General features: G+C 40.0%; 2 protein-coding genes across 2 annotated transcripts in view; both read left to right on the plus strand.

The window, feature by feature from the left end:
• Window positions 1-4,903, plus strand: part of eva1ab (eva-1 homolog A, regulator of programmed cell death b) — a gene marked incomplete at its 3' end in the record, with an annotated part of 7,355 nt that extends 2,452 nt beyond the window's left edge. The window contains exons 2-4 of the mRNA XM_079185128.1: window positions 2,994-3,166; window positions 3,407-3,763; window positions 4,791-4,903. Of these exons, the coding sequence (XP_079041254.1) occupies window positions 3,064-3,166; window positions 3,407-3,763; window positions 4,791-4,903 (573 nt within the window). The 5' untranslated portion in view covers window positions 2,994-3,063. The remainder of the gene's footprint in view (window positions 1-2,993; window positions 3,167-3,406; window positions 3,764-4,790) is intronic.
• Window positions 4,904-7,342: 2,439 nt separating this feature from the next.
• Window positions 7,343-14,577, plus strand: xkr5b (XK related 5b; the record flags this gene model as incomplete). Its single annotated transcript, XM_079184684.1, has 13 exons — window positions 7,343-7,533; window positions 8,721-8,810; window positions 9,057-9,162; window positions 9,439-9,605; window positions 10,457-10,590; window positions 10,730-10,808; window positions 11,075-11,244; window positions 11,652-11,763; window positions 12,158-12,325; window positions 12,437-12,627; window positions 12,864-12,947; window positions 13,199-13,382; window positions 13,886-14,577. The coding sequence occupies exons 1-13, from the start codon at window positions 7,425-7,427 to the stop codon at window positions 14,575-14,577; spliced, it is 2,286 nt and encodes a 761-aa protein (XP_079040810.1). The 5' UTR covers window positions 7,343-7,424.
• Between the last annotated feature and the right edge of the window lie 6,163 nt (window positions 14,578-20,740).

The raw sequence follows: 20,740 nt of genomic DNA on the forward strand, positions 1-20,740 counted from the left end.
TGTTGTTGCATTGCTTTTAGACTGTTTTGTTAGTTTTGTCAAATAATTACAAGCCCGAGGTCTGTTTTTATGCTAATGAGCATGTGGGGATGAGACACAAATGTATTTTACTTGTTCTTCAGTGTGATCGTAGTTTTTACTAACAGGTCAATAGTACTGCACCTTCTGTTTCAGAGTGTTTACAGCAGAAAACATCTTCAAAAATTAGGTCAGTTTGATATTCTCTGAGAGCATCATCCATTTTTCATTTGTTCAGGTTCAAACTTTTGCCATGTCTTTACAGCCTCGCAGCAGGAGAGTCGGTTCTGGTTTCTTTATGGTTCTGCTCAGTTTTAGACTTGTGAGAGAAGATTGTGTTTTCATGGTCAGGTACATTTACATGATCTGTCTTCATTGAGTGATTAGGCCCATTTGTAATCATTGATAAAATGTTTAATGGAGAAGAAAAACTCTCATCAACATCCAATGAGAGCACATTCGCATGTGATGAGATGTGTTTCAAGCTGTCAGCTGGGGAAATCACAATGTGTTTATGATATTTTTAAATAAGTCTCTACAAAAAGAGAAAACCAATGTCTGTGTCCTTTTAACCCTGCTGCACTCTGTGTTTGTACTTTCATAACAGGATTAATGCTCACATCTATAGAGCTTAATTTCATTTGGGAGAAGAGATACAACATTTTGGGACAAAAACGATGAAGCAAACGAGTGAAGAATTTGAGTCTTGCCGAGGGGCTTCACAGATATTCTGAGTAATTATAGTGTTATGCTTTAAGCACGGTACACAGATTTAAAATGTCACTCATATGTGGAAATATTGCATAACTCTAGTGTTAAACTTTTGCAGATAAAGAGAATACAAGTGATTTCGGATAAAGACTTTCATTTATCATGTAAATTCTTAACAGGGATTGTAAATGTTTGCGGGATTTGAGTGTCAGTGAACCCAATAAGTGGTGATAAAAAAACATCTAACACATCTATCTAACACAAGACTGTAACTGATTGTTGCTCATTTGCATTATCCACTGTAAGAGGAGGGAGCCTTTAATTGCTGGACAAGCTGATGTCAGGTTTGGAGCAGTATAACTCAGTCAATCACACCACATTAAGCAAAGTCAACTTCCAACACCATGTCAAAGTTTGCATATTTCTATAACCTGTGAGTAGTTCAAGCAAAGACGGATTGTAACCTCAGATATGGAGGTGTAAAACAAAAAAGCCTTATTAACAAATAAAATGCAAATTTGAGAGAAATGTTAAAGTTTTATGTAACCGAATGTGCCTTTGCTATTTTTCTTGTTTTTCTTGTTAATCATCTTGTGGTTCCTCAGATGTGGATGTAGATGTTTCTGTTGCTGAGCATTGAGCCAAACTCCTCAAAACGTGATGTATTTGAAATATTGAAACTCTTGTAAAGAGTGAAGCATAAGGCAACGCTCATGGAAGCGCTTCATAAGATAAAAACACGATCAGATAGACTGTGGAGCTCTCAATTTGGGCAGATGAGGTTATAAAGAAGTTAAGAAAGACAAGCAGACACTGTGGAGTCCCGTGTTTTCCTCCAAATCCTCCTCTCCTGTCAGAGGATGAAGGATCTTCCAGGATCCTCTCCAGGACTTCAGCTCTGTTGCTCTTTACCTCCCCTGTGACATCTCTCCTCATCTCCCTCCACCATCAGACAGTGGAACTAAAGATGCATTTTGTATCAGAGCCATCAATAACTAACACACACTAAAGGTGTTATTCTGAGTGTGTATGGGGAGTTCCAGTCAGGGTGTGGGGCTACATGTCGAGACACAGCTATTTATATAAGAACTTTTTGTCTCTATCTCTACTCTACATTTAACCTGGCTGTTGCAGACTAGTGTTTGCAATAAATGGTGCGGTATGTGGCTGATACTCTAAACTTCAGTCCCTGAAACATGCACATAACACGTTGAGGCTGAACAAGACGGATAAAATATGTATCTTGATATTTTAAGTTCGAGTGATGTCTTTACAAATTGTGTTGACGCCCTTTTCATACATATGAAATTCCCCCCCCCAAAAAAACTTTTACAGATACTGAGCATGAAGACCTTTGAAAGTGTGTAAATAATAAAACCCTTGAACAGGGTGTTGCTAGTCAGAAAGACTTTATAGTCCATGACACCAGCTTGTCTGTGACAGCAACATCACATCCGTGATGTGCTTCTGTCTGAGTGTGTTTATGTCCACCAGCAAGGTCAGCTTCATCTTGATCTGATTCTACAACATACAAAGAGAAAGTTGGCTGATGGCTGTTTGTTGACACCTAGTGGTTCTCCCTAGAAACAGACTGGTCACCAACTGTTTTACCTTTACTTGAGTCATTTCTAATAGTCAGTATTTATCAAGAGTAAATGATTTGCATGTGACGGCACTTCTGATCATGTTTAAAGACATAATGTATAATGATAGCCATACCTGTGTAGCCCTTGCACAATGGGATTCAAGTCTAAATGTTAACATCCCACAGCATAAGAGGTACCTAGTGTGTGTCGCAGAAGAAAAAGGTCTACAACTAGGTTTTAGATTGGATTATAGGTAGATTTATTTCAACTATGTAACAAATAATAAGAAAACAAAACAATTGGTTGCCTTTTCTCCTAAACCCTGCAGGCAAACAGCTCAGGCATGTTTATAACGAGGGGGAGAGTGAGAAACGATGTATAGATTAAGGTATAAGGTGTCCAAGCTTCCAAAGTGCTATAATAATACTATAATTACCTCATCTTCTCTCGACAGAAGACAGGTTTCAGTTCTGGATAGATAGACTGGTGTTGTAATTCTGAGTATGGGGGAGTTCTAGTCTGGGTGTTGTATGTGTGTGTCTATTATTGATTCAACTTAAGGAGAGGGATGATTTGTGGACAAAGTCTGTCCCTCGCTCTCTCTTTCGTCTTGTTTCTAACCCTCTATCATTTCTTACTTCTGTCCTCTCTCCTCCACCCATCAAACCTATGATCCAGGGGAGTCTCCAAGCATGAACTCCACTGACCTCTGCAGGAGATTACAATAAGCTCAACTGGCTGTGAAATCATGAGCGCTCCCACGTCAGGAACCCCAAATATGGAGGTGAATGTGGTCTCCCAGGAGATGGCATTGCTTAGCAACATACTGGCAGCTTACACCTTCATTGCAGGTAGGTCCAATCAGCCACATTGCCATGACTGTGTGTGATCCCGCTGTAGTCACTATGAGAGCTAAGGAACAAACTAACTAAAACAACCACGAGGCAGATAGAGAACAGGTGAGGGAGATCAGGAGGTGATGATTACTCAACAGGGGAGACTAGTGGACAGGTGAGAGATGACAGTCTGAAACAACACGGATATAAGAGCAGAGAAAAGTTTTGATGTTTTTTTTTTTCTTTTTCTCTGAGACCAACCCGAGAGGACAGCCTTGGTGTTTCTGGGCGGAGTCTGTGTCGGCCTTCTTGTCACACTCTGCGCCATCGTCTTCCAGATACACTGTCGGACAGACTGTCACTATGGCAACAGTAAGCACCCTCACCACCGCCACAGGAACAGGCATCCTCAGCGTCGCCATCACAGCTGTCCCCTCCATCAGCCCATTGACAGTAACCCAGACAACACTGCTGTTGTTGCCTCTGGAGGGACCGGGCCCGCTGGGGACAGCGAACCCGAGGACTGGGATGACACGTCTGACCTGTCATCACGCAGACGCAGGCGCTTTGAGAGAGCTCTGCTGCACGCCACCATGTTCACATCAGCTGAGGGTACGTCTCACACAGACACACACATATATGGTACATGTGAAGAGACATGCCTCATATCAAAACCATTATTCCAAACATTAAAACCTGTCTTTTCCCGAGATGATGGCCCCAGTTAATCTAGATGATCCACACAGTTTTGAAAAATGTTTGACACCACAATATTACATGACTAATGCACTCAATGAATGACTAATGCAGTAATAGAAAGTAACTATATATTTACCCAACTACTATACATAAGTATACTTTTAAGGTACTTATGTACAATAGTTGAGTACTTTACTTGAGTATTTCCATTGTATACTACGTTATGCTTCTATATCTCTACATTTTAATCTTGTACTTGTACTTGTCTTCCACCACATTAAATTGACCGATACAGCTACTTTGAACACCACCTCGACCAGCTGAACATCCAAATGCTGCTTACACAGTAACTAATATGTAATAATCTCATATTAATTCTCAGACAGGTACCATTCATCTGCCTTAAGAAGTTTACTTGTAATTATCAGATAAAATATCTTAATAGTTCTTCCACCGCTGGTCAATTGCAATCATGTCCTCAGGTATTGACTGTTTGGACTGCATATATTTTAGAGATAGTCGATTATGTCTCAGGTATTGTAGTGATCTTTTGTCCTAAATGGATCGAAAAACAGATTACAAATAGAGACGAACATCGCACAACAGTTAAAACTGTGACCTGAGGATTTTTACATTTCAAAAAAACGTTTTGTACAGGTATTTAAAACGTTTGACTCGTTGTGAAAGGAAGTTTTAAAGAATGAGTTTTCATTTCAGTGTTTGTAATTTTGCTTTATAATGTGTCAATGTACATTTATACATACTCACTCACAGACTGTGTATCTCACTGCTGTCACGCATGCTCATATCTTAAAATAGAAAGTCTTCTCAACAGTGATGTGAAATTTGATGGTTATGTGAATGGATAGTGTATGGACGTGCTTTAATCCATGTATGTGTGTGTGCGTGTGTGTGTGTGTGTGTGTGTGTGTATCATCAGAACTGGACCGGTCCCAGAGGCTGGAGGAGCGAGAACGGATTCTCCGAGAGATCTGGATGAACGGACAACCAGACATCAGTACAGTCACTCAAAGCCTAAACAGATATTACTGACCGATAATCAAACAGGCAGATAGTCAGAGGGACAAGAATATAGACAGGTGAGCAGATGGATAGAAGGTGAAAAGTAAACAAATGAAAAAAAACAAAAAATGAAATGAACATAAATCATCATATCGGAAGCGCTCTCTGCACTTCACCAAAGAGACTCTTACAGATCAAACTATTAGTGACAGCACTGCCAGGAGCAGTCCCCTCCATTATGTAAACAACAAGGAAATCATATGAGTTGTGATGGCTCAGTGTTCCGATACAGGATGACACTGAAGTGTTTGGAAGAAGAATGTCCTTGTGCACCGAAAAACGAACAAGTAAGCCTGAAGACACAGCGGACCTTCAGAGCACACACTGCGATGTGTAACTGCTGTTGATGAAAACTGCACAAGGGATTTTATAACTTTTCAAATTTTTAACAGCTGCTTTTTAAAAACATGGACAGAAAAGGATGAGGCTGCAATGCTGCGGCTGTTAGTGAGTGTGTGGGTCCCATGTGTGGGTGATAATGTGATGTTGCACTTTTCTCAGCTCACCCTTTTTTTGAGTGTGAATTGGAACCTAAATGAAAGGTGCTCAATAAAGAATTCAGAGCATTTCTATTGCCTCTACACGGCTCTCAACATGGCGACAGCTGATCTGGAGGTGCTAACAGTGAAACGGTGAACATAACATTCATCGAGACATACTCCACTATAACTTTACATTGCAAATGGTTGTTTGCTGCTATATTAATGCTCTGCATTTTAAATTTAGCACCTTTAAAGACAGTAGAAGATACAGGAGAATGAAATGGTGAGAGACGTTGCTCAATGCCAAGATACATTTACACATACTGGTGCTTTTACTGCTGTATTTCTGCATCCCCAGATGAAGAGAATGCTTCTAGGAAGGACACTAAATAGCTGTGGTGGTTGATAAAATATCGGTCTGCTGGAGGGTTATCGGGTACATGTGTTGTTGCACAAGTACAGCAGGTCATCGTGTTTGAGAGGGTCATGCTGCCTCTCCTCCTTTGGTTTATGTGATAATGAGCTGAAAAAAAAGTATAAACTCATTCCAGGAATTTGTGGAAGCAGTTTTCTGTACATATTATTGAATAAAGTCCCGTATTAAAATGAAATATTGTGGCTCACATTTCTTCAACAGTTTTTAAATGTCTTTTGGAATGTCGTACATGTGTGTCATCCGCTGTTTGGAGATATTATGGACTGTGGTGGGAGCCCAGAAGAGACGATATGTCCAGGGAATGATCTTATTGACAGCATTAAAATGAATATTAAATCTTACCAATTATAACCTGAGCAAATAACAAGGTGTGTAGTGAAGGTCAGAGGTGTACAATATCAACACAATGCAGATGCCCTTTCCAACCAGTCACAGTTAGAGTGCTCCCCTTTCCACACACAAACATGACCATTTGTGTTGGTTGGACACAAGGCCAGCCATGTTTGGGGTAATGGACAAAGACCCGTGTTACCTCTATCATTTTTATTCTGTGAGAATTATTGGAGTCAGACTCCCTCTGGTGTTCATAATGTGCCCCTCCACCCCACAGCTCAGTATATAAACAGCATAGTCAAAACCAAATTCAATCAGATATTTAGAATTAAAATGACTCAATGAACAAGTGAATACAAAATAAAAGCAATAATGTCAAGTCATACAAATATTTGTGGCGGCTCAGTAGCATATATGATATATGGATATGGCTCTTCTGACTCAGTCATTAATTAAACTAAAATAAATCATCATATGCACCGCCATCATCCACATTGTTGTCAGTAACTATTCCTCATCAAGAATAAGTGAAAGCTCAGCACTGTTGCTTTATTATTTTTTTATCTATGATCTCTCATATTTTCCTTCAAAAATCAGTTTGGTCACTTTAATCTTCAGGGTTTTACATATAGTTCAACACAGTTCTGCAGAGTGCAGAAAACATGTTCCTCCTGCCCTATAATGTTAACAAGGTGACATGTCCACTAAATAAAATGATGGTGTTGTTATTGTAGACAAATTGATTTAGATTCATGAAAAAGCAATGATTGCTTTTCATGTCTAATATGGAGATTTATTTTTGGTCCTCAATTGAGTTTAAAGTCTCTCAAGTTCATACTTTTGAGCATCTTAATGAAATATATTTCCTATTACTTTAATTAAGTGAGTTAAGTCGCATTTTGGCCCATTCTGTTCTTCTACATGTAGGTACAAGGCGTGGCTAAAACAATATAGCCCAGAATATCAATGATTACTGTACACTAAATACAAACCACACTGTGGCGTGAGTCATTGAATTAAACAATATAGGCCAAACGTCTCCCGGGTGCTTGTCTGGCTCTGTCCTCCCTCCACTACCAGTGCTATCTCTTTAACGGGACGGGCGGTGACGTTGGGACACGCAGCGGAGAGAACAGGCTGCTGCAGCCGGACCGACTCCCGACCGGGACCAGAACTGGCCTTCAACAGACTGACACACCGTCATCACCGTAAATCTGAGAGTTCAGGTTCTCAATCCGCAATGAGAGACTACTCAGCGACTCCGAGCAACGGAGGCGCCTGCATTCCGTGCTGCCAAGTTTGCGTCTTCGCCTTTACCGCATTTCTCATCATTGCAGAGAGGACGGCGCGTGAGTCTTACCTGGGACATACACATGCCCGCTCATGAAACACACACCCACACACACACACACACACACACACGTATTACACGTACACGCCCTGCGCACAATTAATAAAACCGAGTGCAGTATAATTTACAGTGTGCTGGTTGATTGTAATTTGTTGACATGTGCCCTCATTTGACTTTATTGGCGTGCGCGTGCATGTGTGTGCGTGCCTTTTTGGCCACAGTGTAAGGATGTAGTGTGAGGGCTGCAGCGGAGAGAGATGCTCGCATATTGTGGATGAGACAGAGAATCTGGGATGGCATGTTGTACTATTTACTGTAAAACTCAGACTAGAACAATCCAACATACAAAGTTGGACGTTTGTTTTCTCTGGTTGTCATTAATAATGGAGCCAGTCTGCAGTCAGCACCACTGCGCCTCTCTCCTATTTTTGTACGCTGCATGTTATGACCTCGCAGCCAATGCAGCAAAACTGCAGACTCATGCCGGAGTTTTCCAGAGTTAAACGGCGGTGTCATTTCAGCTTCTAGATCTCTCCTCAATAAAAACAAAACGGGGCCATGTTGTCATATTTCAGCGCACTTTTTTTTTGGGAGGTGCATGAATGGACGAGGGGATGGGCGTACCCCATGATGGGGCCTAGTCTGCCCGGACAGCCCGCCTGCTTGGCATCTGAAACGGTTCAGATTACAGAGGCAGTCAGAGCTGCAGAGCTCAGCCAGGCCAGTGTGATGTGGAGAGGAGGGGATCAGATACAGCACTTTCTTATAAATACACCTTTCATGGGTTACAGGTTAGAGGTCATATATAAACGAGTAGGCACTCATAAAATACAAAAAGCTCTATGATCCAACAGACGTTAAATGTTGTTTTGCTGCTGTAAACACTTGCTATGCTAAGCACTGCAACAAAAGCAGCATTATACAAAAAACTGCCAGTTTGTTATTGACAATTACACACATGGTTCTAAGTGTAAATAATAAGTTACAATAATACAGTAAGAGATGAGATAAGAGATTATGAATGTCATCTGTTTTATGGTCCTGCAATTATGTGTGCAGGCGAGGTTTGTCCAAATATGCACTTTGTGATTTACCTGTGTGTTCCCAGCCTTATCAGTTGATCTAAGCATTTCTTTGTGTTTTTGGACTGTAGATACATGTGTTTTTCCTCCCCTCTCTTCCCAGTGATCTATTGCTTTGTGTACTATCTGTGGGTGGGTCACAATTACTGCTATGCCCATCTTGCTGGCTTCACTGCGCTGTTCCTGCTGCCAGGTGAGATAACAACAACAACAGCGACAACAACAGCATGCCAATCTATGTTTACAACAGAAATATTACAGAGACAGATAGAATAACAAGTCCGGTATGATATGTCATTGATTGTGAACGTAGAAGTAATAGACCAGACAGTGTTGCACAGTGAATGGAAGGTTGGTAATAGGTAGATGGATGGATGGTTGGATGAATTGATGACAGATAAATATTTTATTTATATTTGTTTCATTCTATGTTTCAAAGGTTGGGGTCCTCAGTGGCTCAGTTATCTGTGGTACCTGTCAGATGGACGCATCCGCAGGAAGTCTCTCACCTGGACGCACATACTGCACCTCGGTATCTTCAAAAGGTGGCCCAACCTTATGCATGTGCATCTTTATGTGTGTGTGTGTGTGTGTGTGTGTGTGTGTGTGTGTGTGTGTGTGTGTAAATGCACAATAATGCCAGTGCTAAGTTGAAAACTCATTGATCAAGGACAGTTTAAAATGATAGTCAGACAAACTGAACATTTGTGTATGTTGGATTATGATGCTTATGATGATAATAATGTATATACTGATGTGTTTGTGAGTATTTCCTTTTTCTCTCTGTTTCTTTCTCCCTCAACCATCTCTGGCCTCCACAGGCTGTGGGAGTGCATGTGTCTGCCAGACGAGGATGTGTACTGTGAGATCATGCAGCAGGCGGATGCATCTGCCTTACGTCTGTTTGAGGCCTTGGTGGTCACCCTCCCTCAGACGCTGCTGCAGACCTATGTGCTCATCTGCACTGATATAGGAATCAAATCTCCAGGTACGGAGACTCTGAATAGATGTAGAAAGCATGTGTGCAAGGGTGATAAGGTCTAAAGTAGCATGTATAATTTTGTGTATATGGCTAGTAAAAGTATGTGCTGTGTGTATTCCTATATTTTCATTTAAGGGACTCTCAAACAGATAATAATAATAATAATGAACGGTGGCCCAGTATACCATATTTGCAGACAGCTCCATGAGAGACCTGCACAACCTTATGATAACAAAATCAATTTAAAGCAGATGTAATTTATATTTTTATTTCTAAAACAACAAAGTGAACACAATGTGAAAGGGGTTGCTCGTAGTGATGAGCGTACAGAGAATTGTTACCTAAACCTGCGGCTCCCCTAAACTTTACAGAGTCTGTAGAGAGTTTCAGCTAATTGTTCACTCTTTTTGCTTGAATAGTGTCCCTTGGTGGTCCTCACACACCAGATAAAGTTAGCGACTATCTGATGAACATAATGCCAGATATTTCCCTCAGGAGTTGATAGAGACTAAAACGGAGCTGAAACAGTGAATATTGCACTTACATCTGCCCGGTGACCAGAAACATGGCTCCTAATGAATGCTAATGATATGCGTGATATGCAGAAAATCAAATAACACAATACTTTTGTGTTACACGTTTGCCATAACAACTTTATAGGCAATAATAAGTCCGATGTTTTGTTTTCAGTTTGTTCTGTTGCCTGCAAGTGGCCAAAACGTAGTTCAGCTTTAAATTTGAACAATTTCTCCACCATCTATTTCTAGTGTTTGTATGCAGCAGACTTTCATCTGATGTACAGTATAGCATTACAATGTATCAAAGCACTCACGTTTCTTCTCCTCTCCGCCTTCCAGCCTCAGTGTGTTTCGTGGTGTGTTTATTATCTCTGGCCTGGGCCTTGGTCCTCTACGCCAGAGCCTGTTCACTCATCAGACCAGGACACATACAAATGACCCCCACTGCCATCCTCTGTCGACTTCTGTGGAGGGTGGGCATATTTACACAACCTTCCAACAGCCAACATGCACATACACACTCAATGTAACAGTCTCAATTGAATGGGTGGCATATTTATATGAACATGTTGGGCTTTGTTTGTGTGACAGGCATATTTTCTCTGTCTGCAGGTCAGTATGTTGGGATCTCGATTTGCTGTTCTCATGCTCTTCACACGTATCTTCAAACAGTGGATCCTGGGAGTCATTGGTAAGTCTGGTAGTGCCTAGTCTTCGTCCCCAAGCTCATATTTTTTTAACCTGACAAACATTTAATATTCTGCTGGGGAAGGATGTGGTGTGGTGTGGTGTTTCAGCAAAATACATTTAACTATTGTTGGGTTAGTCTTGGTGAGGACGCCCTGTTGTGGTTCACCTCATCTGCTCAGGTTGTCTGTAACAGTGAGTTTATATATTGGTAGTTGAATATTTTATTTGTTGTGTGTGTGTGTGTGTGTGTGTGTGTGTGTGTGTCAGGTGTGCACTGGCTGGGTACAACTTTCTGGATGGTGTCACAGCAGACCGACATCATACGTTCAACTAGTCGATGGAGACTCTTCAACTTTGTTCTGGGAGCCATTCACATCTTCTTTTTCCTCAATGTGAAGTACGGTCAATCCAGATACCGCATGGCTGGGTTCTACCTGGTATGTGTGTCTGTTTGTGGTCTGTTCACGCAACATTTAAGACTTTAAAAGAAAACATTATTTTGGAAAAAACAACTAATTATGATTTAATATAAACACAGTCTATCCTTTGAATTTCATTGGAGAAAAATCCCAAACTGCAAATTCATTTTATTTTAGAAAATGTAAATTTGAGAAACTATGAGTCACATTACAGCCATGAGTTAATTTATGAGCTGAAAACATGTATACTGCATGAAAGTGTTCACCAAATGGCTTATCTGAGATGCTGATAATGCACCAGTTGAATCCAAGTAGTCTCAAACACATCACTTGAATAACAGATAAGCTGAATAAAAATGGCAAAAGTTAAATGTGACGTGGAATAATGTTACCACCTTCCTCTGTTTCTGTTCATTCCTCTTCAGGCCATGTTCTTAGAGAACGCTTTTCTTCTTCTGGCCTCCTCGTGGTTGTTTACAATGGTGTCCTGGGACACTGTGGGAATCCCAGCTGCAGTCTTCTCCAGCTTCCTCATTGGTGAGACACACAACTACTCTGTATGACAAGAGTCGACAGACATGCTAGCAGCTCTGCCAGGCTGTTCACAGCTGGGCTTTGAGCTAAAGGCTAATGTGGGCTTGCTAACATGCTCACACTGATGATGCTAACATGCTGATGTTAAAGCTATGGTTAGTAATGTATTTAAGAAACATTTTTTGCTAATCAACCTGATCAATAAATCAATTGCTCTGACCAAAAAATATAAACTAATCCGGTATCTGTGGCTGTAACAGGACCGTAATAAGCCCATCCAATGCTAAATAGCTAAAAACTGTTCTTTTGAGTTCTAATAACTTGTACACACTCTTGCACGCCTCCATTAAAAGCCCTCTCTGTTTTTCTATTTACTTGTCCCTCTCTCTCTCTCTAGGAGTGATAGCGTTGGTGCTGTACTATCGTTTCCTTCACCCTAAATCCTTTGAGATTTTCCAGAGTATTCGCCACAGGGGGATGAGTGGTGCCTGCACAGAGCGTGGATCTACACTGTCATTGGAGGAGAAAGTTACACCCACTTTCAATCGCCATTCTACACTGTCCGGTTTGTTAAAGATCTGTCTGTCTATCTATCTGTCTATCTGTCTATCTATCTGTCTGTCTGTCTGTCTGTCTTTCTGTTCATCATAAAGACTATGGTTGTTAATCTTATCAGGAGGTGGGACCCTCATGGATCTCCCTATCCAATGGGAGGGATGGAAACATCACCACTGGCTGCTGATTCGCTTGGCCATGAAGACGGGGGATGTAACAAACATCTGGTCGGCGTATGGCGAGGGGGGGCTGGCCGGACTGATGGGTCTGTCTGAAGAAGTTCACTCCCCTGATGAACCTCATGTTCCTCGGGTTTGTTGCATTGTTGTTGTTGAATGTCCTCCTTAGAAGAGCTATTGGTTTTAGTAGTGAGACTTCCTGCAACTTGATCTTTTAAAAAAAGTAGTGGTTGCATTACTATTGGTTTCAGAGGAGAGATTGAATGTATACTTGCTAAACCTGTCTTTCCTTGCATGGAGCCTAAAGTCTGATGTTATTATATATATTTAAAAGGGTTTCTCATTCTTATTTGTGCTGTGATTTGTCAGGGTCCCTTTATTCAGCCGCAGGTTACCCAGATCTTACTACCTGCTCCTCAACCAGCTCCACCACAGGTGACCCAGGCTCCCCAGGCAAGATCTTTATATGAACTAGGACTAGAGCAGATGGATACTTGAAGCCACTATGTGTAGGATTTAAAAATGGAGACAGATGAGCTAAAAGCAACACATAGACTGCACACATTTTCACAGCGTTTGGCACATTTTTGTACAAACAAAAACGTTTTGCCATTAGACTATTTTTAAAAAGGCGCTAATATGATTACTTAAGTTTTAGCTTGTCTTTCTGCCGTCTGAGGCTCAGCTGTCTGTCTCGTCCCCAGGAGAGAGAGGTGGTCCAGCCACTAAAGCCAGCTCCCTCCAGTGTCGTAGCCAGACCAGTTAGAAAAGCTGCTCCACCCACAACAATCCAGGATATGAGAACGTTTCCAGAGATCATCCCGGTCCACGAGGTCATTTTTGAAGAGAGCGCAGAAGAAGTGTCCAGCGCCCCACCATCAGAAAAAGGTTGGATTCCTGATAAACACTGAACCCTGCTGGTGCACACACTCAAATCTCAGTGACCATGAAAGTGGTTTGTTACAATGTTAATACCACAAATTGGGTGTCCTTAAATGCTGACTGCTGTATTGCAGACCAGAGAACAGTGTATTTGTTATGACCTGAGCCACCCAGCATCTCCCACGTTTAAGCAGCGACACATATACAACTATACACCTTCTGTTCACTGAGTGCACACACACACACACTGAACCTACCCTTACTACTTTAACTAATCGTTTTATCTTAACTATGAAATGTTAATACGAGTGGCATAGATGTTGATACATTCAATCTTTGCTAAAAGAAACTAAGTGTAGATTATTGGTAAGCATTCAAGCAAATGTATTTTTTGCCCTTGAATGTTATAATACAAATCCTTTGTAGTCATAGTACCTCAAGGATGGTATTACCTATAGGAGATGTGTTCTGTTTTAAACACACTTTACCTTTTCATTTCATTTTCGAAGGGGATGATGAGTTTCAGAGTGCTGCTTACGGCTCACCAACACTTTCATCTCCACTGCAACCATGCAGCCTCCCCCACATCGATAGCAGCGCTGTGTCCCTGACCGAAGCCTCGTCCTCCGTGTGTTCCCTGGACATCAAGACTCCCGGCTGGTCACCTGAACGGCATTCCCCTCTCGTGATTGGTTCCCCGGAGAAAAAACCCTCACTCCCTGGAGAGTCCAGCACCACACTTTACTTCAGCGCGGATGCACATTCTCCCTCCAGTGGGAGCTATCTTGGCTGGGGCTCCGAGTTGTCGCCTATCTCCACCTACAGAAGTCCCTACCGGATCAGAGAGGCTCGCTTTATCACATCCACCCCACGCCTGGAGCCTCGAGCTAGGTCAGAAAGTCCAGGTCTGTCCCCTATTGTCATCACCCCTGCCACTCCTGGTACAACACCAGGCCCCACTCCAGGTGGGACTCCTGGTGCGTCGAGCTCTGCTGCTTCTACGCCTGGAGCTTCAACATCTGCTGCTTCAACTCCTGGTGCGTCCACACCCGTTGCTTCAACTCCTGGTGCTTCCACTCCTGGTGCTTCCACTCTTGGTGCTACCATACCCGGTACTCCAATCATTCCACTCACTCCAGTCATCTCCCACGCTCGCAAACAGATAGTCCAGTTTGTGGACAGCAGAGAGAGGATGGTATAAGGAGGATGGGGGGTAAAGGGGAAAAACAACTGGGTGGCCAGTGATGTCTTTTTTAGTTTAGCGGTTAAGGATTTATGTGAATCAATGTATTAACTAATTTGGGGAAGGCTTGGTGGGGAGATAATGGGCCCTTTCAGCACAGTTGAATCAGTCATGGAAGGATACACAATGTAAATTAATATTTTAGTTTTTCCCTGACATGCAGATACAAGGGTCAAATTTGCAGAAAGTAAGGAAGCATAGGTAGCACACTCGCCAACCACTGCAGGGGCATTGGCTCAATCCTGAATAATTTCTGACCTTGCTGTTCATTCTTATCAACTCATTTAGCAGTGTGTATGGTAAGAAAGTCAGAGATGGGTCACCAGAGGAGTTAGAAGTGACAAACTTGTACGTACAGTACCGGGGAATCGGATCAGTCTAAATTGGGGGACGGGGGGGATTTTTTTCAGTTCTTTATTAAAAACAACTCTATACACTATAGATCAATATTTACAGAAGATTGCATCTTGGTTACTCATCTGAAGAAAACACAGTTACAAATTCACAGGTGCTAATGAATCTGGGGCATCACTTCCATTCGTTCAGATTAACCCTTACACAACTAACCGCAGAAGACCTATTGGAATCATGAGCTGTGATCGAATCACAAAGCGTTAACAATCATGTGAATCAAGGCGAAGAATTGTCAAAATCAACCGGGTAATTAAACCAGTTTACAAACAACTAACACTCTCTTCTAACGTCTTCTAACGTTCTTTTTACATTGGTGAGTCTGATACAATGAAGCCAATGATTTGTTATGAAACGTATAAATAATGAAGACTTAATGCAAATACAAGCATGCATTGATGTTATTAGGCTTGCAAAAGCATATTATTCTTTTTTTTTTACAAAACCTTAAGATAAGGTTAAACATCGCCTCCGGTTGTCACATTACATTACATACATTAACTAACACATACAAAGAAACAGAGCTCGTATTTACAATCTGTAAAATAGTCAAATCTGTAAGAAAATATCACATAAGCAAATGAAAAAAAGCAAAGGTTAGAGGGATTATCATTTTATAAATTATATGCTCTGCTTTCCTTTGATAATTGTAACTGTAATAATGTCAGTGGGCACTTTACGGCAGAAAAGGTGCAGCTAAAGTAGCATGATAATCTGTAGACTACGTAATAACATGAGAATATGTCAAGGAAGATCAGAAGATGTTTCTATTGTTACAAGCATTTCATTTCATTTGTCTATTTTAATGATCAGATATAAATCATAACTATGACCTGCAGAAATGCTTTACATCTCTAAATAAGTAACAATGTTTCTATAATTTTAGACAATTACCCCATTTGGCCCTTTCCAAGAAATTACATATAAGAGACTAAATTAAACGGGTAATTTTAGTGACGCAGAAAAGATGAAATACAGCAAACAGACAAATTGTGCAGGACATAACTGAGTGGGTGTTCCTGTCTCTAACAGAGAGGAGGTAACATTGAACACCTCTGAACATCATATTTAGTTTCTAAATCTGTGTGTTCCCAAAAGTGATTGTTACATTTGGCATTCTTGTCTGCTACTCTAAAAATTAGCATTAGCATTATTTTGGATTGTTGGCGTTCATTTACTCACGTTGGTTTTATTGAAGAGCGCACAATCTAATTTGGACATAGTCTCAAATGAATAGTTAATAACTTTAAATGTCTTTGGTATTCTCTTGTGAAACCTGCCATACTCACAAATATGCTTCATCCTTCCGCCTATTCTTTCGTTGAACCTCCTACCTCAGCAAAACTGAAAATCCAAGTGACAAAACTAATTTTATTATCTTCTTATGTCTCAGTGAGAACATGTAATTGCTTACTGTATGACTGAAAACTCTTTTGTTTAACTGTATAAAACATTTTTCCGATACCAGAAGGAGGGAAACCATAATAGAAATGTTGCATAAAGGTAAATCCTGGGTATAATGTGCTGCTATGAGTTCGGTCAATGCCAGTATTATGAAATATTATGAATATTATTTATTTCATTATGTGAAATCTGATTGTAATCATAGAATTAACAATACCAGTCTTCCATGTGTATTTGTCTATGCTATGTTATTTTACTTTCTTTCTTTCTAAAGAAATATGATTATAAAGTCAGGTCTATATCTGAAACATCCAGTTAAATGTTTGGTGATAAAACACATTCAGCTTTTTGAGAATATAAATCGAGGTTTATGGAACAAAGTACAGAGAAAAACCTGCTCCATCAAACTGTGTCAAACTGTTATCCACATACCTGTTGATAGACAAAGTCAAGAGTCACTGCATGTTACTCGTTCATCCAGAGAATTGTATCTATTCCTTCAGAGAAAGAAAACTCACTGTAACTACTCACACACATTACAATAGTAAACACACATGCTAGAATGTCTGTGAACGCAAAAGCAATAAGCCAGCTAATGAAATGTATATGAGTGCACTGATTAGAAAATAACTACGCACTCGCTTTAGACTGCAAACGATGCCTTGGCTTGATCATCATGAATCAGCGCTTTGCCTTGTAGAGAGACAGCTGCCATGCTTGTCTTAATAGGTGTGTGTTGCTTTGCGTTAGAACAATATGCTTTGCTTTGTGTATACCTGATAGTCTTCACTTGTGTTTCAAATTTGTCTCGTTTTTTTTTTTTATTCATTTCCTTTTCTTTATCTGGTCACATTTACTGTTATGAAATGTGTGAACAGCTACGGTGCAGTAGTCAAGGTTTTGTGCGGAAGTTTCTCATGTGGAATTGTTTTGAGCGATTTCATCGAGTTTTCATTCAGAGAAATTAGTTTGCTGATCGAGTGTAACGTCACCTTGTCAAGACGACCTCCATTTATCAACATGCATCACCTTGTCTCTGCAAGGATTTCCACAGAGCAACTGATAGTGAGTCAATTACTGTGCTATTGATGTGACAAAATAAAATCATTAGTCATGATCAAAGATCAGAGCGCTGTGTTGTGTTGTATCATACTTATTAATTTACAGTCAGCGATCTTTTAACATTGTTGTGAGATTTAGACAAATGGAAATGCATAATAACAGTGTAAACGATATAGTAATAAATACATTGTAAATTGAGTATATTCAAAGTACAATGGCTAGTTCTCCATTGAAATGAACATAATGTTTACATTATCACAGGGCTGGATGGGGGTTCTGGGGCTCATTGCCAATTTCAAAATTACCCGCTAGCATTATGCTAGCGGGTAATTTTGAAGATCTTAACCTTGAAACAAGATCATGTAATAAAGCAGAAATCACCTTAATGCTATTATTATTATTATTATTATTATTATTATTATTATTATTATTATTATTATCATAGTTGTTTTTGTGCTTTCAATTAATCAATCCAATACAACTTTATTCATCGCTGCAAGCAAAATGTATTCAGCAGCTCACCACCCAGAGCAACAAATACTCTCACAATAGGAAAAAGAAAAACAAATGTTAATCTCAAACTAAAAATAGTTAAAGGTTATAAGCTTTAAACCTATATGTGCAATACATATATTAGTAAAACTATATAAATATACAAAAAGGGATTTAAGCAGAATAGAGAAGACAGAGTATTGTAGTATATATTGCAATATTACCAAGTAGGGATGTTTTATATGCACATTTCCACAAACCAAATGCCACACAGTCCACTTCATTAAGTTAAATAATAGTTTAATTGAATTGAAACAAGAATGTGATTTTGGTTAGTTTGCCTGGTTAAATAAGAAAGTGTTGTTGGTCCCTCATACTTGAAAATGAGGATCTGCTCTTATGCAACTTTCTTGGTAAAACAATGAATACAGTTTGTGTGCTGTTTTTACAGTAATTTTCCCGATTCATCATCTTGAAAGTCAGATGACAGACACATTAAGGGAAGAGAAAGCAGCCGAACGATCAGCATGTTCTCTGTGGTCAGTGATCCACAGCGTGATACAGCTTGAACACCCAAAAAGGTTGTTGTCACCATCAGTTACAAATCACAAGTTATTTCTAAAGAAAAGCTCAGGGATAAACTAAATGTGGTAAAATACCACCATACACATACATTACTGCCATGCATCGTGAAAAAGGTCCTGAGCATTATGCTTCATGTCGTGATCTCTTGTCATTACTTGTTTAAATTTATGTCAGAAAATATTATTATAACTTCCTTTTAGCAGACATCCCAATCAAATAAATAACAAGTGAGACCTTAGGGCCTGAGTTGAGTTACTTAAAAGACATTACAGCGCAGAAACAAATGTGAAGCACTTTATACTGACAATAGCAAACTATTCACACCTAGAATGTGATTTAATGTTATCAGTGATCTTTTGTAGAATTGTAGTGAGATATGCAGATTCCTCAGCTTCCATTTCAATGTTGTCAACTGGTAGAAACTGTACCCTTACTCTCATTATATGAATCATTTCTGTCACATGCATTAAATGTGTTGTAACTCTATTATGTAGTTCAATCTGTACAGATGACATCTATTGCACTTCTGTCCATGCTGATAGAGGGATCCCTCCTCTGTTGCTCTCTCTCAGGTTCCTTTGTTTTTTCTCCCCGTTAAAGGGTTTTTCAAAATCAAAAAATCAAAATCAAAACATTTTTGTTTTCAATAGATATTTGAGCATTGATGGTGACAGGGTGAGTTTCAGCACCCCCTCGCGGTCAGCTTGAAGTAGTGCACATCTACTGCATCAAACTCTCTCGTCGTCAAGTGTGTTTTCTCCGGTTATATCTAGATCAGTGTCAGTAGAGAAAACGTCCCTGATCCTTCAAACCAAGACACCCACAGACCAGAGATGGGCAGTATTTCTATTACTTGTATTTGAAATACGTATTTCAATTACTTTTGAGTATTTTGTAATTTGTATTTGATAGGGCAGATTAAAAATCTAACGTAATTTGTAACAAAATACTTTAGAGTGGAGTAATTTTGTATTTAAAATACTCAAAATACTTTCTCCACGAATCAAAAAACAGTTCACGAGTTCAGTCTTCAGATCTTCAAGTTCAACGGATTGTCTGTCAAGTTAAATCTTGTATCTGAGTGACAGATGTCAACTAGCTTGATGTATAACTTATGTCTGGGTCTGGCTACATAGCCTATTATTGTATATACATGGTGATGGTTATAATATCAAGCTAGCGATCGATGCTAACATGCTAATAACGCTAGCATGCTGTCTAGGCTAGTGCATAGCCAGTGTTTAGCAAGTTAACTTATCAGTCGAGTAGCTAGTGTAAACACATTAAGAATAAGCTTAAACAAATATGCTATATATTTGTAAACACTGCTATATATTTGTAAACACTGCTATGTATTCGTAAACACATTTAGTGAAGCTTAAACCATATGCTATGTGCAGTAATCATAATATGTCTTTAAGTGTAAGTCACAGAGTGAGGCTGCAGTGATTCTCACCCACGCAGAGGCCCATCGTTAACTGACCAATAGCAGAAACCAGGTACTCCCGGTCTTGCCACTGCTTGGTACAAAATAACAGTTTCAACAAAGAAGCAGTTAAGCGACCTTGGCCTCAGAACGTACTCTCAAACACACACACACACACTGATCTGACTCATCGCTGGAGCGGCTATCCAGGTGCGGTAGGGACGGACGTCCTGTGCACCAATGAGGCTCTCAGAAAGTTTAAACCAAGAGTGAAGCAGTGTGAGGTCGGGGTGCAACCAACAATAGTCAACCAATCACAAAAATGCCCTTAAGGACTATATAGTTCTGTGTTCTGCCTTGGGGAGCGCCTTTTTCTTTGCTGTCACAGATAGTTTTGATTTAGGTCCGAGCTCGTATCGATCTGCTGCGTCAGAATACTCCTGTTAAGAATAAATACTTTGTTTGATTTTAAGTCTATTGAGTTCAGTCTAGTCTGTGTCCTCTTTCACTAACACTAGCTATAGGAAGAGGGAGATTGGGAGCTTGTATGTCATATGTGATGAATATTTTCTTGTTGATACAAAGCCAAAGTTTATGGGCTGTTAAGTCCCATTAATAAATATATATATATATATACATAATCAAATTGTTGTCTTTCAATAGCTTTGCTTAGTTACACTGACATTCTGTGACTGTTCTTCCTGTTTGTGGGGTTCACCAGAGCTTTGTGTACATTATAGG

This window comes from Pholis gunnellus (genome assembly GCF_910591455.1).
Source record: "Pholis gunnellus genome assembly, chromosome: 1".
NCBI lineage: Eukaryota > Metazoa > Chordata > Actinopteri > Perciformes > Pholidae > Pholis > Pholis gunnellus.